General features: G+C 28.9%; 5 protein-coding genes across 9 annotated transcripts in view; 2 read left to right on the plus strand and 3 right to left on the minus strand.

Moving 5' to 3' along the window:
* The window catches only part of LOC122532569 (peroxiredoxin-6), a 69,633-nt gene that overhangs the window by 42,496 nt on the left and 1,836 nt on the right, over nt 1-25,301 (plus strand). The gene's annotated exons all lie outside the window — the stretch shown is intronic.
* Nucleotides 8,849-9,886, plus strand: LOC122532568. Its single transcript, XM_043661424.1, has one exon. It carries the CDS (start codon nt 8,849-8,851, stop codon nt 9,884-9,886), a length of 1,038 nt encoding a protein of 345 aa, XP_043517359.1.
* On the minus strand, nt 9,712-17,165 carry LOC122532565 (nucleolar pre-ribosomal-associated protein 1). 2 transcript variants are annotated; one of them, XM_043661416.1, is made up of 15 exons: nt 17,115-17,165; nt 16,750-16,953; nt 16,363-16,651; nt 15,686-16,277; nt 15,316-15,609; nt 14,956-15,246; nt 14,518-14,847; nt 14,112-14,430; nt 12,845-14,026; nt 11,901-12,740; nt 11,661-11,788; nt 11,370-11,579; nt 11,078-11,301; nt 10,604-11,000; nt 9,712-10,534 (listed from the first exon to the last, which is right to left on the minus strand). In XM_043661416.1, the coding sequence occupies exons 2-15, from the start codon at nt 16,928-16,930 to the stop codon at nt 9,998-10,000; spliced, it is 5,814 nt and encodes a 1,937-aa protein (XP_043517351.1). In that variant the 5' UTR covers nt 16,931-16,953; nt 17,115-17,165; the 3' UTR covers nt 9,712-9,997. The 2 variants fall into 2 exon arrangements, with proteins under 2 accessions (XP_043517351.1, XP_043517352.1); XM_043661417.1 differs by lacking the exons at nt 16,363-16,651; nt 16,750-16,953; nt 17,115-17,165 and having other exon boundaries at nt 15,316-15,605; nt 15,686-15,795.
* LOC122532566 (F-box/LRR-repeat protein 4) lies at nt 19,510-22,869 on the minus strand. Of its 4 annotated transcripts, none has more exons than XM_043661421.1 (8): nt 22,654-22,868; nt 22,258-22,579; nt 21,788-21,881; nt 21,137-21,590; nt 20,799-21,051; nt 20,372-20,732; nt 19,967-20,294; nt 19,510-19,869 (listed from the first exon to the last, which is right to left on the minus strand). In XM_043661421.1, the coding sequence occupies exons 2-8, from the start codon at nt 22,480-22,482 to the stop codon at nt 19,533-19,535; spliced, it is 2,052 nt and encodes a 683-aa protein (XP_043517356.1). In that variant the 5' UTR covers nt 22,483-22,579; nt 22,654-22,868; the 3' UTR covers nt 19,510-19,532. The 4 variants fall into 4 exon arrangements, with proteins under 4 accessions (XP_043517356.1, XP_043517355.1, XP_043517354.1 ...); XM_043661420.1 differs by having other exon boundaries at nt 20,799-21,054; nt 22,654-22,867; XM_043661419.1 differs by having other exon boundaries at nt 20,372-21,054; nt 22,654-22,869.
* LOC122532567 (mitochondrial ribonuclease P protein 1 homolog) lies at nt 23,437-25,149 on the minus strand. Its single transcript, XM_043661423.1, has 3 exons — nt 24,717-25,149; nt 24,066-24,618; nt 23,437-23,826 (listed from the first exon to the last, which is right to left on the minus strand). Exons 1-3 carry the CDS (start codon nt 25,064-25,066, stop codon nt 23,503-23,505), a joined length of 1,227 nt encoding a protein of 408 aa, XP_043517358.1. The 5' UTR covers nt 25,067-25,149; the 3' UTR covers nt 23,437-23,502.

Raw genomic sequence — 25,301 nt, forward strand, 5'->3', positions numbered from 1 at the left:
AAATAACAATCTAAGCAGAAAAGAAAGGATAGCTATGACCAGGCTTCGAATAGGACACTCCAAGATCACACACGAATACCTCCTAACCAAAACACAGAACCTCCTTTCTGCAACACTTGCAATCCACAAATCACCACCCAGCACCTACTACATGAATGCAGAAAATACCGAAGCATAAGAAGTGAATATGGATTAAACCGAAACACCGCTCTAACCTGCCAGAAACGAACAAAAAAATTTTATCAACTACCTAAAGGAGACCCAACTACTAGACCAGTTATAAAGAGTCAATTTTGACACGTCGCTAAAGGCCTCGTAGTCGATGCGACGCTAAAAACCCCCATTTAAGAAAAAAAAAAAAAATAATCTATCCTGCGCCGGATATGTGAAATTCAGGCAAAGTACAAAGTTACGAGCGAATATTTTCCCTACTTTCACTTTGATTTTGTACCATATTGTCGAATATTATAGTAAAAGTTTTATAGTTTCTGGTTGACTTCGTCGTTATGTACCACGAATGAAATGATTCGTTTATAATAACTCAATATATCTCGATCAATAATTTGGATAAAAGTCAATTCGTTAGACACACGTTTATTAATATAGTAATTTTAATTCCTCCACTGTCGTTGCAGAGATAACAACGAAGGGATTGAAAAGCTCTTTCTTGTAGAAAACACCACGAGTGCCAAACAACAAATTTTTTTCAAGAAGAAGAGAAACGTTACTGTTTATTTAAATTTGCAAATACTAATCCTATTTGTTTCTAGATTACTCGTACATGTATAGAAAAGCAAAAGTATGTTTCTTCATTATGTTCTTTCTATTTTCGAGTGGAACGTGTGCGTCAGAAAGGAGTGATGATTGAAAAATTCTAGTTTCGAGAATGTGTGTGTTAGAATATAGTAATGACTGAAAATGTGGTTGTTTCACAGTGTTTTCTAAAATATTTTTTTCAAAAATAACATGGATAAACATAAAAGAAGGTTCAATACTACACATAAACTACACTTCCCAATATTTTATACTTATCAATTAAATGTAAGATGATATTTCAAACCTTTTCTTATATCTTGTTTCTAAAACAAGGATCCAATCTAAAACAACAAAGATAGCAAATTCATATTATAGGTATTAGTTCTTACTTTAGATTATTATTATTAGTTATTATAGGTATTAGCCCTCACTTACTAACAATAGCAATCATCTTCCAATCCTCTGCAACGACCAAATAATCCATTGCACAAAAGTAGTAAAAAATGAATGGAACAATACATGGAAAACAACTAAAAGCACCCAACTACACAAAAGTATCCAAAACTTTTACCAGCAAACACCAAACCTTGATAACAGGAGAGAAGGAATAATTATCACACGCCTAAGAACTGGTCATACCAAGCTGACAGATGAACACAAAATCAAAAAACCTACACCATCTGCACTCATTGCAATAACCATCTACTAACAATATAACCCACATACTGCACGAATGCCACACCACAGAAATCCAAAGACAGAAATATGGAATCATAACGCAAAACATAAACCTGACTTCTCAAAATGACATACGAAGAGTACTAAAGTACCTCAAAACATAAACTACTACACTCAAGAGTACTAAAATACCTCAAAACATAAACTACTACACTCATATCTAATGGCATGGTCGCTAATGACCTCGCTGTCGATGCGACATTAAAGAAAAAAATAGAAGAAGAAGAAGAAGGTGAAGAAGAAGAAGAAGAAGAAGAAGAAGAAGAAGAAGAAGAAGAAGAACAAAGATAGCAGAGTTTAAGACAATAAAAACAGCCGAATAAAAATTTTCAAAGAAAGCGTTTCAAGATTCGTATGTATTCCTTTTCTTTTTTTTTTTTTTTTTCAGGGATTAAAGGAAGGGGCTGCGATGCTCGGTTCTATCTACGATGCTGATCCGCCATTGAATCGGTGCAAATAACGCGCAAAGAGCACCGTAATGTATTCACGTACGATGTAAAACATGAATGAACCGCGTTACATTCCTGGAAAACCGGTACGCGATATCATCTGACGCCAACGGAGCCTCAATTAATTTTACTATCGATATTTACGCAGCCATCGTTCGGATACATTTATAAGTTAGATAATCCCCCCTCCTCCCTCCCCCCCCGGTGGAAAAATTCGTTTCGTTACCCGTGGACATTTTTCAAACGAACGATTCGTATTTTCCGCAAAGTTAAAGCCCTCGTCTCGCTGTCCTATACGGAATTACTGCGTTTATATTATGCATCGACGAGCTTACCGCGGCAGGTGCTCACTATACTTCCACAGCATTTCCTGTTACACACACGTATGTATATAGGAGCATACACATGTTTACGTTTCTCAACGGTGAGGTTTTGCAAGACGTTTCTCCCTTCTTTTCTCTCTCTCTCTCTCCTTATACGTTTTACCATTCTTTGTTCTTTCCATTTAAATTTTCAACACTTGCAAAATATAAAATCGAAGACATCGCCAGTCAGTGAGGAATTCAGAAGCTTTGCAAATATTCTAATCGTTGCGCAACATTCGGCACGAAATAGAACTAAACGATAGAAGAAATTTGTTACGTTACCCTACAGGGAAATAGACCTATCCTGTTTTAAACAAAGTTTGATGACGATAAGATAAACCTAATGTAAAAATATCTTTCGATGGCAGTCAAAGTAGAGACTTGACGCTTTGAAATCAGACCAAGCAGATTCTTGCATAATTTTCTTTTTACGAAATTATAACGATATAGTTAAATAAATAATTACAACAGTATAAGTTAAATAAATATAATTATAACAGTATAACAAGTATAATTATAATTATACTTGTATAAACATACAATAAATATAATTATAACAATATAAGTATAATTATAATTATAATTATATAGACACACAATAAATATAATTATAAGAATATATTTGAATAAATATAATTATAACAATATATTTGAATAAATATAATTATAAAAATATATTTAAATAAATATAATAACAATATAAGTATCGAAAATTTCTCATCGTTACGTGTTCAGTCAAGTCTCTTGTCGAGTTAATCCAGACTACGCGAACGTGAATGAATGTCACATCGTGTCACTCGTGGTAACGTGCAATATTGAGACACAGAATATTTGAAACACACGAGGACGAAGTGGCCAAAAGTGTCTAGAAGGATTTCAGACGAAAAAAGAGTCAAGGTTTCAACGTCCTACGTCTCAAACAATAAATTATAGGCACTAGCCCTAAATTATAAATGGCACAAGCCCTAAACACAACGGACTTGCAGATCGTCCGGGTTTAAGTTTAACAGGCCACCATTGTTGCGTGGCCAACGACAGACGCGTTATTACCTGTGCCACGCAGCCCCCCGGATGCATACTGAATAAAGAACACAATAAATATATACGCGTGCCGACTTTTATGCGTACGCGGGGCCCGGCTGGAACGCTAGAGGCGTATGTTTCGTTCAGGCGGTGCGTGCACGTTCCGCAGCTCCGTCATTCCCTTTCAGCATGAACGTGAGACGTTAAACTCACGACTTCCACGAAACGACGTCGTCTGTTTTCGTTGATGTTACCGCGAAAGGGACGCTTGAAATTTCCTTCAATTATTACATACAGCCGAAATGAGGTAAAACGGGGGTTTGGAGAACAACCGGACGTGTTGGATCCTTTCCCATCCTATTTTTCACAGACGTGCGGATGTAGGGATAAAAGTTATGTTTACCAGCGTGTACGTACGAGCATTTCTTCTGCAAAATTGTCACGCGTTTTCGACATTCTTGACTACTTGAAAATTCAATTATAATCATTTGTTGTTGACCGAAAGCTTCATTTTGCATGCTGTGTGTTGGTGTACGTGTTATTATTGTGTTTTTGTATAATAAAATAAATTGAAGCAAAGAGAAAGAAGATACGTACACATGAATGGATATTCATATTATTTATATAATATGTATTACATTATAATATATAATATTATATAATATTATTAATGATAAATTAATAAGTAATAAAATTAATTGGAGCAAAGAGAAAGAAGAAACGTACACGTGAAATGGATACTCATATTATTTATATTAATAATATGTATTACATTAATATATTATATTATAATATATAATATTATATAATATTATATAATATAATTAATAATAAATTAATAAGTAATAAAATAAATTGGTGCAAAGAGAAAGAAGAAACGTACACATGAAATAGATACTCATATTATTCATATAATATGTATTACATTAATATATTATATTATAATATATAATATTATATAATATAATTAATGATAAATTAATAAGTAATAAAATTGGAGCAAAGAGAAAGAAGAAACGTACACGTGAAATGGATACTCATATTATTTATATTAATAATATGTATTACATTAATATATTATATTATAATATATAATTTTATATAATATAATTAATAATAAATTAATAAGTAATAAAATAAATTGGAGCAAAGAGAAAGAAGAAACGTACACATGAATGGATACTCATATTATTATAATAATAATATGTATTGCATTGATATATTACATAATTATATTATATTATATTATAATATATAATATTATATAATATAATTAATAATAAATTAATAAGTAATAAAATAAATTGCAGCAAAGAGACAGAAGATACGTATGGATACTCATTTATATTAATAATATATGTATTGCATTAATATATGTAATATTATATAATACATTTATTATATTTAATGATAATAACGCATCTATAAATATATTATCATTGTAAATACTAAATTTGTTCAGTAAGTGAATATGGATCGTCATAAAAAAATTTAATTCTTTACCTTTAGCTATTCATCCTACGTTTTTATGCTATTAATGCTTTATTATTTATTACGAACTGATGTCCCTTCGTGGTTATATTGTCAATATCATTCAGATCAAGGCTGGATTGTTCGAAGGTCAACAACGCTCACAGTGACAGATTTTAATATTAACAATATCCGAATATATTAGAATATACAAAAAGTATAGTATTAAATCAAAACCTAACAATATAAGTCCTCTATATACTATTCATATGTTTCTTTTACGGCAGTAATATATTCGAAGAACCTAAATGAAATGTTATTAATTTACTCACCAGCCATACATGACTCGTCGAAAGTGAATTTCCAGATACTCGTAATCCAAACGCGATCATGTGTTTCACACCATATCATCAATAAACTGCGTCAATTATAGATTCGAAGGCACATCACCAACCACTCGTCAATAAAACTATTCTAATCACACGGAGAGAAACAATTATTTTACTCTCGACCGATTGTACCGATTGCGTTTTCACTCTTTGTCGTCACAGACACCGTTTTCGAAATACGAAAATTTCACACACATACACACACACATACACAAAAAAAAAAAAAACGACAATTTTGTTCTTCACATAAAGGTTACCACTTTTTTTCATGTACGATAACAAATATTTGAACAAAAAAGAAACAATATTGCTACTGTAACGTAAGAAAGTTTTCTTTTTTTCTTTAAGAGAAATATAATACAATAATGAATTCGAGAATTTTCAAATTAATTTCAATGTATTCGAAACAACTGGTCGAATATTTTCAACATATGTTATGTGAGAAATACTCTTGACACGTGTACAAAAATCCGTTTAAACAAAGTAATCGATCGCCGCAACTTCCTCATGCGGGCATTGATATCACTCTATCGAGCATGTTCGTTGCGGCGTCAGTGTCACCGACTATATCCTCCGAAGTGACAATATATGCCTGATGAAAATGAATAAAAATCGAACACCAAGTGCTTCCTTCTCGGTCCCAATTTACCAAATCCGGTAACATTCGAATTTCGAAGAAACATTGACCGTTTCAACCGAAAAATAACAAAAAAGGAAAAAGAATCCACGTCCGATTAAAATGAACTTCGCATCCAAAGTCGTAATTGCTCATCGTGAACGACAATTCACAAATACAAAATGAATTCACCTCGTGGAAAATGACTCGCCAAAAATACTATCGTTGGTCGCGGATGTGATTACCAATTGATACACGTTGCCACGATTCAGATCACCAAACTTTCAGACCGAAAGACACGTCGGCGTTCAATGTTTCAATGCCGCGAGAACCTCTTGCGAGGTTCTTCCGCACGATTAAAAAATAACGGACAATGGACGCTACACGCATCGCTCTCGATCAACCATTTCGTCGTTGTTTCACCAAACTGAACTCGAGGTCGTAAGTAGTATTTGCAACAGCAATAATCGTTGCCAAAACGAACGCGGTAGCGAAAACGGCCAACATGAGTAAAAAAAAAAAAATCAGCTCGCGCCCGTTTCGTTCGAAGAAGAAGAAGAAGACGAGTGTGAAAACGACGACGACGCGACAACCGCGGCGACCGGCAACCAGCTCGAAGGGACTGTTGCACCAAGACTGATCCATGGATCCACGGGACGGATCGAGCGAGGATCCAAACGATCCCCACCACGTCTCTTCCCCGTGGGATCACCCCCTTCTGCCTTTCGATTCCTCGCTCATTTCCAACCGCCGCCAACGGTCTCCTTTTTCTCCTGGCCCTTAAACCCCCTTTTTCTCCTCGGGGCAGCGAACGATTTCTCCTCGTTCTCCCGGTGCACGCCTCCCGAGCAACACGCTCGCCGCAATAAATGCAAACTCGGGAACCGATCCCCCCTTCCCCCTCGTACTTTCTATTCCCGTCGTCGTGCTTCACGTCCGTGCTTTCCAGCTCGCGATTTCCGACATTTCTCGAACTGACGTCCATCCTCGGGACTATTCCGAACTCCCCCCCCACCCCTGAGATTAACCACTGATTGCGGACCGTAACGAGTGACCAAAACTGTAAACAATAGTTATATATCGGTGGATAGAAATTATTGGAGAACAAATTTATTATTTACTTTGCCCGGGTTGTACTTAAATGTACATAAAAATTGAGAAAACGTTGCAATTTGGGGGGGGGGGGAGGGGAAGCAAAAAAATTCCAGCGCAAAAGGTTAACGGGAGTTGGTTGGGATACTGAAAAGTGCGCGCTTTTTGAGACTGAATGATTGCGCATTGTACAGTGGAAAGACTGTAGAAAGCATTGTACCGTACGTTTACTTTACTACATTAATGTATTAATAATGTATTATAATATTAATACATTAATACGTAATATACATGTATGTAAATGCATGAAATAATCTAGACATTAATGTAAATAGAAGTGGAATATGTTTCGGAATATTACATTTACATACATTTTTATTACATTTACATACATTTACATTTATTACATTTATTACATTTACATACATTTACAGTTACATACATTTTTCAAGTATGCGTTACTTTCATCGCAAAGTAGCGATATTTATTTCCGTTTATGAAAATCATTGAACGTAATCATTGTCAAAACAATATTTCTTCGCAACATTTTAACGAATTAGTGTTGCTAATTAAAACTAATAATATAAAATTATTAAAAAGTTGAAGAATAGACAATTAGAGAATCAAAACCAAAAAAATTAGTGATGTAAAAATATATAGAACGATCAGTTGAGAATTATCTATACAACGAGGATGAGAATGACAAGAAGGAAGGATGGCGTAAAGTACAAGAAGCACACAATTTCAAGCAACTGTTTACGCAACGTGCAGCTAAAAAACTAAAAATATTTTAATATTTTATGTTTAAAATTTACTATAGAGAAATGTTCTATTATCCAAACACGTTTGTCTCCAGAATAATATATCAGTAATAAAAGAAAAATCGTGACCTGTTTAAGTTCATCATCATTGTCAGTTAATCATGACTGTTCGGTTAATTTTAACTAATTAAGAATCAATTGAATCGTCGTTTTTGATGCATAAAAAGAACACCAGAAAATTAAATAAAATATAAATAAGCGTTCAATGAAAAATGTAGAATAATTTTTGATAGTTCTTACCGTTCGAATTTGAAACGTGAATTTAAATGAATCCGATACAGTGTACAGTTCCTCGAGAATAAATATCGAGGAACATTCACAAATATTTTCGCGTGATTTAATATCCTTAAAGAAACTCTATTCTACATCCTTTAAAATGCAACATGCAATTTTTCAATTGTTTGAAAATTTTCGCTGACTTAATTTTCTTTTTCTTTTTAAAGATTTTAGTGATTACGTATGTCTTCCAAAAGTTAATTGTACTTAATACTTTTGTTTAAAAGCATGGACTGCATAACTGATCCTGTATATATCAAACTAAACATTTCCTTTACCAATGTCAAATGATCGATACACTACATTTGTTGACTGAAATATGCAATAAATTAAGAAACAAAAATAAAAAAAGATGAGCATAGCAGAAACAAGGATGAAGATTTAAACCGAAAATTTAAAATGTAACTGCATCCACAAATATCTGGCGCAAAATTCGAAATTCTGGTATATCATTAACAAAAAAAATTATGGCAGGTACAAATCTTCAGGATGTGCTATTTTTATATTAAGGTACTTTTCCGCTTATTATAGCTCTTCGTTCTTTACTTTTCCAACAACGGACCCTGTTTATATGCCGTTTGATTTTCACACTGATTCTATCTCGACAATAATTTTTCAATAAAATAATTTTCATCCATTGATCTTAATTTTTCTTTCTCCTTGAATTATTCAATCCTCCGATTAATGTTATTGGTTGTTATTTCATTAGAAAATGTAAGCATCTCATTCCATTTTGCGAAGAAAAAAGAAAAAAATAATAAAATGGACGAAAGAAACAGAGAAACATTCGAATAAAAAGCAACCAAAATGCGGTAGAAATTTAAAAGAGCATTACGAATAAAGGCAGGAGGTAATGCCCGGTACCAACGAAATTTTAAATAACGATGACTCCGAAGATCAAAAACAGCGCGATAGGAATATACGTTTAAATCGCAGATGGAATGGTAGGTACCGAAATATAAAAAACAACCAATTATGGAAAATAAAACTAGCTAAATATCTTGTTAATGATTTGAGAAATTACGGGCCGGGAAATTTAATACACATAAACGCCATAAGTACTATAACAGGAAAGTCTATTCGTATATGGAAATCGAAATGCTTACATCAAACGATAAATGATCAAACGAATCGAAATTCAACCGAGAACTTTATCGATGTAGAGTATCATACTCAATTACCCGATTCTATAGGACATTGGACGTTAATGGACGATAAAGATCCTAGTAACGTTGAATTGGATTTAAACGCGTGTCTATTTTCAGTGATCGCTGCTCAAACTGGAAAGAACACGAACGATCTAAGAACAAATATTATTGATTTTCTAACGAAAAATACGAAACATTTAATTAGTCAAATAAATAAACTTGCCTCGAGTAATGATAGAAGATCATTGATGATAGGCGGTGCTCGGTACGTTGGTACATCACCTAGAGCAGCGCGTATCATTCTTGACAATTCGCAAAATGTTTTGTGTCACGAGTGTAGAGATTACGGTCATCCGAGGGGACACGCGTCCAATAGTAATGCTACGGGGCCAACAGATAGCGTTGAAAACTATTCTCTAACAACATCATCAATGAAATCTGGTTTTTTAAGCAGAACCGATCAAGATAATGTTGCTCATGTTACTTTAACACATGCAGAAGCAAGACGTGCTATGGAGGAATTGAACGGCGGCGCGACATCTCGCGTGGTCACGTTGTCACGAAGCGATTTACAAAGAAATCACTTTGTTCTACCGCAAATGAAAGAATACAGGAATGGTCGCGCAGTCTCACAACATTTAGACATTATTCGTGTTACAATAGTACTAAGGCACCATCAAGGAATGTTCAGAGATCCGAATGCAGACGTTTTTGTACACACATTTTATCCAAGAAGTAATTGAAGTTCTTCTTGCTACTATAAATGATGTAATATATAGAATAATATTTAAATACACTCGACAAATATAATTTCATTACATACAAATGTTTAAAAAATGTACAAAAATTACAAATTAATTTATTTCGTGGGCACACCACGTCCATACTAATGTTCTCAAGCTATTTTTTGCTACTTGGACTTCATCGTCATCTTTTGAACAATCTATTTTAGTTACGTACTCGCAACCGAAACGTAGCATGTCATCGCATTCCTCTATATTATCTAATATCTTTCTCGAAAACTCCACAATTTCTAGTATATATTCTTTGGTAACAATTATTTTCATATGTCTCGAGAGCAGTAATTTTTGCAAAATATTGATATATGATATAAAAACTCTAATTCTAATATCTGTAAATAAACATGACTTTAAACATAATGCAATATTTAAAAGCATTAATTTGTAATGGGTAATATCGCCTTTCATATTCAATATAGTATTTAGAAGTTTGTCCATCATTTTTACTATTAATTCAAAATGTTCTGTTTCTTGTTTGTGCAAATTCCTTGAAACTTCTAATAACCAGGGGAATATTCCATAGTGCTCTATAAAAAGTATAGAGGCTTTCCTAATTTTTAATGTGACATCAATGATTTCCAAAATAAGTTTCTGAAATAAAAATACATTAGATCAATTTAAAACAGAAAATTATTGCTTCAACGTTCTTTTAAGTCTTACCTTCGTATTTGAATCTGAGAGACTGGAAATATAAAAATCAAAAAGCATTTTAAACAAAACACATTTAAAAGCTATGTCTAACTCAGCCTCTGATTTCATACTATCGCGAATATTTTCCAAAATCCAACATCTATGTATTTTATGCTCTATATCAGAACTATGTAAAAGTTGCAACAATTCAGGTATCGTGTTTATATCTAATGCTGGTTTAGCTACCAAAAATATCTGTAAGACTGAATAAAGAGGATGCAATGGTTGCGTAGTAATCAAAGACGTCTTTGCCAAGAACGTGGAAACTAAACAATTTATACGTATATTATTGAATTCTGATTGTTGTGATATAATACCGTAACGCAATGCATCTATTAATCGCATCCATAATAATCTTGTTTTAGAGCTGTGAACGAAAAAAAGATAAATATATATTATATCATCAAATATGACATTATATATAAATAACTTTCTATAAAATACCTAGAAGCTTCCAAATGAGTGTAATATCTTGCAATAATTGTATAAGCTATCATTCGAACATTAGAATGCTTGCTGCTACATGCAGCAAATGTTAAGGCTAGTGCACCACTTTGAGCAACTTTATAACATGATACGACATTATTTTCTGATAATAGAAAATATAATAACGGTAAATAAAATGCTGGGTCGTATACATTATTATTTGCTCTATATAATTCATTATCCTATGAAATAAAAAATAATTCAAATATGTTATATAAATTTTTTAATATTTTTAGTATTTGAGAACCACCTTCAAATCTCTATCCACAGGATATTCCTTTATAGTACTGTTTACTATATCTTCTTCAAATAAATTTAAAACTTGCATAACAGATGGTTGCCTCCATAAACTCAAATGTATTTCACTTTTCACGCTGTAATACGTTGTGGCCATATTTCCCCAGACATACGGCTGATATTTGTAGATATTGATATTATTACTTTCGTAATACTGCAAAATCTGAAATACATAAATGTATACGTAAACATTTTTTCAAAACCCGGTATAAATTTTTCTCGTATTTGTTTCATTTATTCTTACAAATAAAATAAATTGATCAGCTTCGCTTAAAGTAGCATTATATGCCGCTAAATAAACAGGTACATGTGTTAGTGACATAACTTCTTTATTTTTTTGTATGAGAATCCATAGCAATTCTATTAAATCTCCTAAAAAATAAAATAATTAAACATATTAATCTAATGTAACACCTTACTGTTGTTATATAAATACATATAAATACATTATATATATACATACATACGTTATATAAATACATACTTTTAGTATTTGACGATTCCAACATAATATTAATAAATTCGGAATGAGAAGTTACCATCTCAAACAAAGTTTTGACATGTTCATTGTTACTATTATTTCTATATGTAATATCACATAAAATGCTTAAAGTTTTTATTATTGGTACTACTTCCTTATCTTTTTTTGATCCTTTGAGCCCAAATTTTAAACAAAATCGTGTAAATTGTAACCATAAATGATTGGTACTTAACGCCTCAAATTCAAAAACTTTTATTTTTTCTCTTAAATGTTTAACAGCATCGTTTAATACTTCACAGAGGATGCAAAGTTTTTGAACGTTCTTAGACTCCTTTTTTAAAGTCATAGTAATTATATGAAGAAAAATTTGTATTAAATTCATAATAAGTTTTTCGCTCTCCGGTTCTAAGACAGCAAATTTGTTGTACATATTTTGAAGAATTTTTATGTAGTGTATAGATACTGCATCCAATTTATCACCACTTTGTAAAATCATGTTACATATATCATTGCACATTTTAAGATTAAATGTAGTTTTAATTAAATAACAAATTGCAGTGTCATTTTTTTCTATCCAAGATTCTGCATTTTTAGGATCACACAAATAAGATACAATTTCAGCTTTATAACGTTTTTTCAAACTTTGTAAAAAATCTTGATTCCATTTAAAATTTAAATTACTTGCAACTATTGGTAACACAATGTTAGCTTTTTCCATATTTTCCGACTTTTTTATATATTCTATAAAAATAGGTATAAATTTTATATTTTTTCCAATTAAAAATGAAATTAAATTTACAGTTGTGTCCATAATTTTCGTTGATAACAATGACAAAAAAATATCTGCAATTATATAAATTATATGAACATAATAATATTGTTATATTAAATATATAATAATAATATAAAATAATGCAATAACGTAAAACTTTATGAAAATAACTTACCTGCATCAATACCACCAATATTGAATGAAAAATTTGAAAGATATTTGCATAAAGTTGTTTCCCATATTTCAAAATTGGTAATTAATTTCAGTTTTAGAAAAAGTAAATGTAAACACAAGTTTCTGGTAAATTTTGCATCCAACTCAAAAAATACATTTCGCTCCGATTTCATTTCATTAGCATTAATGATTTCTAAAAGCTTAGGAACTGTATGTCCATATATTGATAAACATTTTTCATCGTTTGAGACAAACATGATATCCTCCAATTGTACTATTTTCTTTAATAAATGTACAATATCTTTTGATGTTGGTTGTAATACCTCTAACAAGGTAATAATCATATCGAGACTATTTATTTTTCCATCTTTTTGTCTTTTGTCTATCATTTTACATAGTTGTGTAAGTAACTTATTTTTGAAATGAATAAATAGATTTCTAGTATATTTTTTATGCAAGTCAATTAATACACTACAAATATCCGTAACTATAAGAGTAATCATACTTCTTACAACAATTTTATTTCTTTGATAAACTGGAGAAAAATAATGTAAAATAGTAGGATGAGTAAAAATCGATTTTGCACATTCTTCCAAAAGAATAAAGCTATTTGAACTATCCTTTGCAATGTGCAATAATAATATTAAAAAATATTTATAATTATCAAATTGTATTTTTGTCAAAACACCTTTTTTAGTGTGTTGTACTAAATAGAACATAGTCATTTTAAACAAATATATAATTTCATATCTCGATAAAGAATGGTGAATTGTTATAATCTCCTTATTATACTGAAAAGTAACTATATTGTTACCATCAAATATTTGATCCACGTGTAATTTAGTATCACTCAAAAACATTGAATTTAATTTACATACTAAAGTCATTGAAGGAACTATGTTTTTAATATAAACAGATTGATTGTCTTCTAACCAACTTAATAAATACTCTTTTACTGGTAATTTTGGTATATCTTTAGCTAAATGTATTAAACATTGAGGCATTACTTGATAATGCAACGTATGTATTAAAATGTAAGATAAATAAGATAATATCGAAAGATGTGAATCTTCCTTCATTTCATGTAACATGCAACATAAAAGAGGTGATATTGATGTGAAATGTTGCATAGGCAAAATGTTATTTTCCAAATTTTGGTAAATAGCAGACTTTTCTGCAAGTTCTATAAAATACAAAAAGAATAATTTCTTATAATATATTCGATATATTTAAAAATAAAATCAATTATAATAATAAAAAAAACTCACCATTAAATATGTCCTGTAATTTGCCAACATGAACTACTTCTTGATTAATAACTTCTTCAGCTCTAATTATTTCATTTACATATTTTTCGATATCTTTAGCAGTTTTCTTTACAGTAGAAATAAACCATTTTATTAATTTCTTTCTATCGTCTAAATTTATGAAACCATTAATCCAAATATCTAAGTGGTCGCTACATCCTTCAAACATTCCAGTAGCATTTAACAAAACTCTGATTGTTGCCTTTACACATAATGTAGTTGAAGATGTTTCTTCATTTAAAGCAGATATCAAAAATGATAATACATCGTTAAATATTTTCTAAAAAGAAATAATTTATAAATTTAAAGAAAATATAATAAATATAAAAAAAATATTTGCAATTCCTACAAATTATATTTTACCTACTTTAAGCGGTGAAAATTTATAAGGTTGCAATATAACTAGAAATTGTATAGCTTTTGCTTTTATGGCATTAAATTCATCAACGTTGGTATCTTCTTCTAATTTATTCAATGTATTTAAAAATGTATCACATGGTATATCAGTTGATGTATCTAATAATTTTGGACATATTTCATTGTACAGATGCAATAAATTTAAAATAACCGTCAAGTATTCATATTTTTTTGGTTCCAAAATACATTCCATATCATTATTATTATTTTCAATTGGACTTGTGTGTGAACTGAAAGCATTGCTCCACATATTCAAGACCATATTTACATTAGGTACATTCTAAAAAAGATATTCCAACAAAATTATTATTATTATTGCATTTTATAATTTACTCAAAAACTAATTTTTGATTTTTTAATTTATGTTTTTTTGAAAATATATGTATACCTTTATCATATATTCTGTTACACAGTTCTTAAAAGTGGAGAAATCAGTATCTTCCTTGTAAACTGTTTTTAATATTGATAAGTACTTCTGTATCTGATGAAGCATACACGTAAGTGTAAGTATTGCTTCATGCTGTGTTATTACATTAGAAGAAGACAAAGATGGTATGATTGCTTGCTTCAAAATTATTCCTGGCAAAGTTATAGATAATACTGCATTTGCTAATTGTAATACGTTTAATTCTAACGAACATGTCTTTATACAAATATCTACATCTACTGCTTGTATTGTCTGGAATAAAATTGATTAATATGAACATTTAAAAAAGCATTACGATAAGAAATGAACTAAAATATTTACCTCTTTTACAAATTTCATCGCTTTGATCCATTTTAATGAAACTCTGGGTTCGATGTATGGTTCCAAACGAATAAATTGTGCTTTAATTAAATCAGGACATGCTGTCATTATTTTAATTACTAAATTCGATGGTTTTTCATATTCCCAAGGTCTGTCTATATTTTGAAGTATTGTATTTATCACATGATTATGTTTTATATGTGAAGTACCAAGCATATGATCATGAAAAACAATACCATATCGATGTGATGTTAACAATAAAATTAAAAAATCATGTACAACTTCAGTAACTATCTAAATTAAAATATATTTTATAATTATTATTCATACATATAATTTATAATTGAAATTTGTTATTGATATAAAATACCTGTTTTTCTTCAACATTTTGCGAGTCTGAAATAAAACTCCGATTTTTGAGTTTTGGACAATTATTTGGACCTTTCCAATTGTAGATATTCACCAAATTTTGAATAATTGATATTGGAAATAGTTGTAACTTCATAGTTTTACTAATATTTAGATTTTGAAGAATATGAATTTTAAAAGTAGTTAAAACTAACACAATAATATCTTTAGAATCATATATTAAATCAGGAAATATACTATAAAACAAATCACGTTTGTCTAAAAGAGTTCTAATAATCGGTGTACTTCCATCTATTAAGAAAGCCAAAATAAAATGAATAAAACAATTCCTTGTATTTTGGTCATCTGTAGGTTTTGTATGTTGCACAAGAGATTTAATAACTTCCATTGGTAAAGACAAATGAGTGAGTAATTCACGTGGAAGATTTCCACCAAATGAAACTATTGCAGCAAGTAGTTGTAAAACTACTTTTTGTTGTTTCGCATTACTTTGTATAGACAACATTGAATGAATTATTGATAAATGTGAATTAATCAAATGGCGACATGCTGCTTCTGCACTAGATTGATACTGTGGATACTGTGATAATATTCTAAATACAAAAGAAATTAACTGTTCAATTAAAAAAGTATTGATTAATAAGAGCACATTTGAAGCTACAATTATATAATACTTACTTTATTAATAATATTTTTAATGCAGAAAATACAGTAATGGTATCACGAACTCCTTTCTTTTCTGCAGTTAAAAATTTTATTATTTCCAAAATATTACCACCTGCATCTAGATATTCTGCAGCAAAATCTCTTCTCTTATTTTCATTGCACATTTTTACAAATTTTTTTAATGTATCTAAGCCATTTACAGAATTAAAGCTTTCTTTAAAAATTCTTCCATCCAAATATTCTATCTGTTTATCCATATCTATTTCATCTTCTTTCTTCTTTTCATCTTTGTTGTTGGTTTCTATATTTATAAAAAAATATATATATGTAATTATATATAACATAAAAAAACATATATAACAATTTTAATTAACTTTAAATATTTAGTTTATGTATCACCTTGAGAATCTTGAAGTGTTTTCATTTCATGTTCTTTTGTAATTCTTGTACATTCTTCACTAGTCGTACCATTTATAAATGAATTTATATTTTCTTTTTTCTGCTTTTTACGCATTGTAGTACCATCAGTAGCTTCCAAACTCAACTTTCTTTTGAGCATATTTGTATCATCATATTGCATATTACCATTACCGTGTTCAAAATCTATATATTGTTTTCTTGAATTAATAATTTCTTCAAATTGAGAATGATATTTAATAGATAAAAATTTCAATATTATGAAAACAAGCATAAATATAACTTAAATATTACAATATAAAAATATTATTTTATGATGTAAAATACTAGAAAGTAACATTTTTTACCGTTTTCCTTCTTTTTTTCCTTGATATCACTTTTGATATTATATGATTTTTTACTTTGTGAATTGGTATTCATTATGTTTATTATTTTATATAATTTTACACAATATTTTATATAATATTATTTTAATACAATAAATTAAATGCATACATATATATTATTCTGCATCTTAATTTTTAAAAATTATATTTTTTACACTCACTACATAAAACAATTCTTTTACTAAATAATTCACATAACCTATACCAGAAAAATTAACCACGTGCACCTACTTGCACAGCTGTTTTTAAATCTATTATATATAACCATTGACCAATCACACGATAGATCTCCTTGACATAGCTAGTCTATAATATTATCATATATTAAGCATGCATCGTGTGGATCACCCTTAGGATAGGTCCCGGAACTAATTTATATTGTTGTCCTTATCGCACGCTGTTGCCCTCTTTGTCTACTACGCGAATATGTCTGTCCTTGTCGCACGCTAGTATCATCCTTGTCTAATGATGCTAGACAAGGAAAGCAATAGTGTGCGACAAGGACATTCTTCGATCTATTGAAAAAAAAATTCAACTTTTTACATACATATTCTTTTAGGACAAAACACACATAGAAAGAAAGCAGGGAGCCTAATTTTAAGGAGGCATATAAAAAAGTTCGCAAATTATTCCTGTTAATTAGGTTTTTCTCGCAATTAGTGCGAACTGTCACAATTGGACATAGTGGCGCCATCTAGCGGAAACTTAGTGGTACTAATTAATTATAAAAATACTTATTTCTGCATTTTACCGGTCAAGTGGGGTATAAAAAGGAAGCTAAAGGTCTAATCAGGGCAATACAATCACAAAAGCTCACAATTCATTTCTCTAAATTAGTTTTTTTCGCAAATGAAAATTTCTGTTTTACGGGATTGTGACCTCTACTTTGAAGTATTTAGATCAACGATATCTATGTTCATTAAATCGTTCCGTCGAGATGTGTATTTAATATAAACAATAGAATATTTAAAAATTGTTAGTAATTTTATTATCACCATGGAAATGTTTACTGACACATATATATTGTAGCCGTAGTAGAAATTCTTTATTCGTCATTTAACTTCCATTATGTAATCTTCATTAATTATTAGTAATTGTATATTTTGTGATATTGATAATATTTTTATATAAACAACTAAAATTAATTACGGAGTTATTATTTATTTATAGTATTGTGATATAAATATAAATCATCATAATCACTATATGCCTCTAGCGGCTAGCACATCCAGTCTTTCCTTAGTGTACCAGTTCCAAAGACACGAATATTACAAAACGTAAGTCGATGCCGTTTAGCTACAGATCAAGTGCGATCTTTAGGTTAAGCGTGTAGCGTACGGAACATCTCTAGGATGGATGTAGTTTCTTAGCCCAAGCTAGATGTTCGTAAAATAAACCGAGCGTCTGAGATTTTAGGAGTCGCCGGCATCAGCCCTATTGATGAATCTGGCGGTGATTCTAAGACGAAATACACTCCACCTTTTATATCCTTTATAACCTTACATTATACATAAAATCATCCGCTACAGAAATTTCATCTTTAGTACCATCTACTGACGAATTGCAAATTGTATATTTTCAGTATATATAGCTGTATCTATGCACAAAAATTAAAAGTCCCATGCAAAGGAAGCAGTTCCTTCTCTCAGTAATCGACCCACTAGGTTTTGTTTGTTCTGCGTGACATTCTCAACCAATATTCACAAATTAAAGAATGGAATGGAAATAACCAACCAGATCCACATTCTTTTCAGGGATCTTTTCATCTGTGCACGACACGTTTGATGCAAGTATAAGTCATCGTTTCGAATCTTGAAATTATTGAGTTATTACAGTTGAATTTGGAGAGAATATATTTAATTTTATACAAAATATAAAAATAATAATATATCAAATTTTAAAATTTGTTTTGCTTTGGGGATTACGAGAGAAATGATTGTAATTATAAAAGATGAGAAACTAATTTTTTTTTATAGAAAGATCATTTATGATGATTTACTTGATTGCTATTTTATGTCTAAATGAGTTCAGATATGTTTCATTGCGTTTGTGGTATTTAGATTATATATTTTATACCGCTTTGTCGCCATTATTTTAGCGATATATCGATTTTTTATGTGATTACAGCGTCATATATATAAATATTTACATGTAGAGATATACTACAAAAATTGAACTACTACTATACATATAAGTATATAATATTTATATATATTTTTACATAAAAATGAATACAAACGTATAGATAATTTTCTTATATACAATAATATTACAGCCTTCATAGCTTTAATCTTTAATCTTATAAAATTTGACGCTATTTATATTTAAAATATTGTAGTATATATAACAATCGACGTAATAAATATCATGGAATGTTTATTATACAATATCAGAGTTGGTTACTTGAAAACTTCTTTTAATAGAAACATGAGGGTATTGTTGACGCCATTCTTGCACTATGAAATCATTAATACCTTCACAAAAACTAAGATCAATCATTTCTAATTTTGGACAAAACAATAAAATTCCATAACATATATCAGGAGTAAGAGAACGTGCTCCTAATAAGTCTAATTGCTGCAGCCGTTGACACAGTAAAAGTGGCTCTAAGTCTCGATCTGTCAATCCTCTAAGTGCTGCTAAAAATACTTTTTCAAGATAACGACAAGAAAACAATAATGCTCGTAGAGAATCACCTGGAGCGCCCATTCCACCACTGTAAAGAGAATAATGGCATGAATGATAAAATTTAATTAATCATTAAATAATTAAATTAACTGTACATAAATGGTATAATATTTTTAAGAACATACCACCATCCAAAATCTACTTCTCGAAGTTTAGTACAGTGAGACAAAGCTCTAACTCCATGTGGAGTTAATGTCTGTGCTTTCCAAAAATCTACGCTTTCCAAATATGGACAAGAATTTCCTAATTCGACAGCAACTTCATCTATATTTAAACGGTCATGCATTCCTGCCAAATTTAAATGTCGCATTTGCGTGTTCTTTCTTAAAATGGAACATAATGTTGAAGTTTCAATAGTTGTTCTATAAAGTTCCAAACGTTCGAGAAACCTTAAATTTTCAAGCTTTGAAAATCCCTCGTTTGTCACACCCATACAATTACATAAACATAGTTCTAAAAATAATATATATTTTCAACAGATAATCTTTAAATGTTTGATAAAAGGATTAAAGTAATATATTTATATATACCTTTTAAATTCTTACATATTTTTGAAATTTCGAGGATAATAGCATCATTTACAAATTGACAACAATTAAGTCTTAAATGAGTCAGAACAGTTCCAGATGTATGAAGAAAATATATAAAATCTTGATATTTGATCATATTATAATTTCCACACCACGAAAGATCTAGTTGTTGTAAATAATGACATCTAGGTGCTAAACTATTTAATGCAGATGTATTTAAACAATACCAGTAAGGTTTTAAGTTAAGACTCGTATACAACAAAGCATCCCTTGCAATGTTGTTAAAATGTTTATTTACTCTACATAAACAACATAATGATCTTAAATCTAAATTCTTCAAAATTTTTAGTACTGTTTCATCCTGTAATTTAAATAAATTAAATTTATGTAATATGTAACAAATGAAATAATTAATATTATAGTTTACCGGAAGTGCTGAGAAACTACCACATGGTTGATTTTCAAAATCAGTTGAAGATACTGAAAAACTTTCTTGAAGTGAGTTATTTTGTTCATTTATGGTACTTGGTATCGAATGATGAATATCTCTAATAAGTTTTGGAAAATCTTCTTGTAAAAATTGTTGTAAACTTTTGAATGCTTCTTCTATAGGAGGTACAGACTGATAGTGTTGTCCTAGTTTAGATACTAATTTGCCTTTGGATATATTATCAATTACCCTGCTGTAATATTTTATTTATAAATAATGTGCATTAATTGATTAGAATAATAAAACATCAATGAACCTTTAAAATATCAATATACCTTTTAAAAAGTGTGCAATGTTTAGAAAGTGTCTTTTTAAGAATTGTTAAATCCTGATTTGCCTTTAAGTAATCTGGTGTTAAATTATAAATATCATCATCACTTTGTTTAAGGTAGCCCAATTCTTTAGAAAGATCATTCAGATTTTGATTACGCAAGTTATTAGGTACAATTAATTCTGATGTACCAATAAGTAATACAGCATCTAACTCTGTATAATAGTCTAATAAACTATGATTAAATTCCAATCTTATCATTTTTGTCTTAAAATTACATAGTTTCAAGTGTGGAGAAAATATTCTTGGTTTATGTGGCACAACTTGAGGAAATCCATTCCATAATTGATACCATTTGCCTTCAGAATTTTGTGCCCAAATTCCAATTACACTTCCAGGATTGTAAGTTTCATATATTGATACTCTAATTGGATATACCTCTTGATAATATTCTAGATCTTGATAATATAAAAAATATTCTAATTTATTTCCATTTTTCATACATCGTAAGTATTAATGGTATCAGTACAATATTCCAATAAGTTAAAAATATCTTTAAGAATAAAAACAAAATATTACTAAATGTAATTGAAATATTACAATACGAATATTAAATGCTAAAAGGTATTTAATTCTTAAATTAAATACTATATACCTATATAATCCTGACTTACAACATTTACATTATTCTGTGGCATATAATCTATTAATCTTGAAGGTGCTTTGTCCCACCATTGTCCATATGTTCTCTAAAATTATAATTTGTTAGTCGTAATATAACATGATTATGAAGATATAAAATATTTTTGTTATTAATTTTAAAAAGAAATAATATGTTACAAATAATTCTTTTGTAGTATTTTAACTGTAACAATTTTGAGAATTTATCATGATTACAATAAACCTAAAATTGCCAGATACAAAATATACTATTCAATTTAATACTGTATATATTCTCAATTATTTTCAAAATGCTACATTTGTTAAAATTAAAGTATTATTAACATTTTTGGTGATCTATAAAACTACAAATGGAATAACATGTTGAAGTACATGCATTGTTTACAATTTTTTTTTCATGCATTGTTTATTTAATAATTTTAGCATTTCAAAAAATTAACATACCATAACAAAAGCTTGTGGAAAATCCCCGTAGTCAGGAAATTTACTTGGATTCCCAGCAATATTATAAGCTGTATAGGAAATACTAATATTACTTCCATATTGGGAACTAAAGTCACATACATCCTTGACAAACTGTTCAACAAAAACAACAGTTTCTTCTTTCCCTTCGATTCTTTCTCCATTTATTGGTACTACTTCAATTTTTATCTCGTCATGAGATATCATGTCATTTACAATCAATAAGAAAGTTTTAATTTCAAAGTTCAATCAATATAGGTTAAGCTCTTTAAGGTTTGTTATTCTAATAATTCGTACATACAATCTACATAAAAGACTTTGTAAATATTAAAAATTTAATTAAAATTAAATAACAAAAGAAAATGTAATCTTTTATACCTGTTGCTCATATAAATGTACTTTTCTTAACTTTACTTTTAATTCCAACTTTTTGGACACACTAACCTTTCATAGATCAGGATTTCTCGTATTAAAAAGACACTAAAAACATTACTACATACTATATACAAGTACTTTTTAAGAATTAGCTTTGTAACTATTGAATCAAAAAAATTGATTCACAAACAATGAAACAAAAGAATGTAAAAAGATATTAAAGATTTAAAATAAGATTAATAGATTTTACATTACAAATTTTTATAAAATGTATAAAATTTAAAAATTGAAAATATTAAAAATGGAATTATTTAAGAATACAATTAACTATTAATATACACAATTACATCATATTTTTTTCTAATTCTTCTAATTAGTATCTACAATAGTTTCGAAGAAAGCAATTTGTAACATTTTATCTACTTTATCCTGTATACATATATATTATATAATATAATATCATTTTATGATACATATATTAAACAACAGATAATATTAAATTATTTATCTATTATTTTTAATATCAATAAATAATATTTATAATGATAACATTTTTTTATTATACTCTTCTTAGTTTTTAATATATATATGTGTATATGTATGTGTATCTATTTAGATGGATATCATATTGATAATGTATGTAACATTACACACATACATGCATACATACATACATACATACATATATTATTTTTATATTAATTATATATGTTAATTATATAATTATATATGTATATTAAGTACATTTCAAAAATTTTCTTCTGTATTATAAGTAAAGTTCTGTAATATAAGTAAAAATTATTTATTTACTGAAATTGATAACTATAAAATAATTTATATTTAAAGTTTATTTTATTTTGAATTTATGACAAGAGTCTCTTTATTCTCTTTATTCATTAACTTAGAATTTTTTGCACGTTGTAAGCTTATTTTTTGCATCAATTTCCTTTTCATGACCTCTTCTCTTGAATCTTGTAATTTTCGCTTCGGTATATTTTTAAATGCTATATCCCAATTCTTAGTATGTTTTAAATCTAACATGATAGAAAGAACTTGGTTGAGAGGAAGATTTTTTGAAGATCCTGTTCCCCAATTCAATACTTCACCTAAAGGAAACTTCATCATTTTAATACCTTCTTTCTTAGCTTTCTGATATGAAATTGGTAGAACATGTCTCTGAAAATATTTTATATTATTATTATTATTATTATTATTATTATTATTATTATTATTATTATTATTATTATTATTATTATTATTACTATTATATTTTATTATGTTAATAAACATGAATAAATATATTTAATTTAAATTTATAGTCTAATTTTCATTTCATTATTATTACTTTCTATGTATTTATACAAGAAAATAATAAATGTTTAAAATAAACTACATAAAATAACAGGAACAATTACCTTGTCTACTATTGCACCAATTATATATACCAGATCAGGATTATAGTGTGTCATAATTTCATTAGTATGAGGAGTAAGATATATTAATTTCTTCTTATCAAATATTTCCAAATAGGATTTTGAAGTCATATTTAATGGAAATTCTGGATTGTACATATTTGGTATTGTTTTATGTAATTTTTTCATAATATCACTATTTGTACTAGCATTACAAAAATATAGATTAAAGGGACTGATGTGTTGTCGATTTATTGAGAATGAAAGTAACAGTTGTTTTGAACAATTCGATAGCTCAACTTGAGACATATGTTTTTCAAAACCAAGATCAAATACTAACGCTGGCTCATATAACATAGCGTTTATTAATCTACTATTATAAAAATCATTCATTGTTCTTTCAACTATACGATGAAACAATGTACATTTACCCAATCCATATATCCTATTTTCATCGTTTATTCTGTTTTCGCTTCTTTTAGCTTTCTCTTCTAACAATTTCTGCTTTTGATGTTCTTGTTTCTTTTCTAGTTTGAAAAGAAAAGCTATATAAGATCTAAATATTTACAAAACATAAAACAAAATTAAAATATGAATAAATTTTATAATGATTAATTATATATTTTAATAATTATATAAAATTGAAAATATTACCTTCTTTCTCCTTTTGTTGTTGTTTTTAATAAAAATAACCAATTAGTCGCAGTTAATTTTGAAGGTACATTTCCTGTTTGATACTTTGTGTACTCTATCTCTAAACTCAAAGTATCGTACAAAGCTTTATATTTTGGATCTTTCAGAAGATTGTTTAATTTCTCTTCGTCTAATTTTTCATAATATTTACTTACTGAGGCCGTTGTTAAGCTATAACCTCGTGTTATTACGTGCGTTTGTGAATATTTGGGTAGTGATACCGTGAATTTATGAACTGATTGAATAAAAAAAACATTCGAATGAAATTTAGTTGCAATAGTAATAAAATTTAAAGAGAATCTAGTACACATTTTTGAAAATTGTACAATTATATTTTTACAATTATGTACTCCATATACTATGTTCACACTCAAGGGTGCAGTAATTCAATGTACAAAAGTTACTATATAGTGAATAAAATACCGTGGATAAAGCATAAAATAACCCTATCATTAAACTTTATGTTATCATTATCTTATTTCTAAGAATATAAGAATTTAACAGAACTAGATGATATTAGATATAAAAGAATTGAAATTAAATGTT

Source organism: Frieseomelitta varia, unplaced genomic scaffold (genome assembly GCF_011392965.1).
Source record: "Frieseomelitta varia isolate USP_RPSP 00005682 unplaced genomic scaffold, Fvar_1.2 scaffold_459, whole genome shotgun sequence".
Classification (NCBI taxonomy): Eukaryota; Metazoa; Arthropoda; class Insecta; order Hymenoptera; family Apidae; genus Frieseomelitta; species Frieseomelitta varia.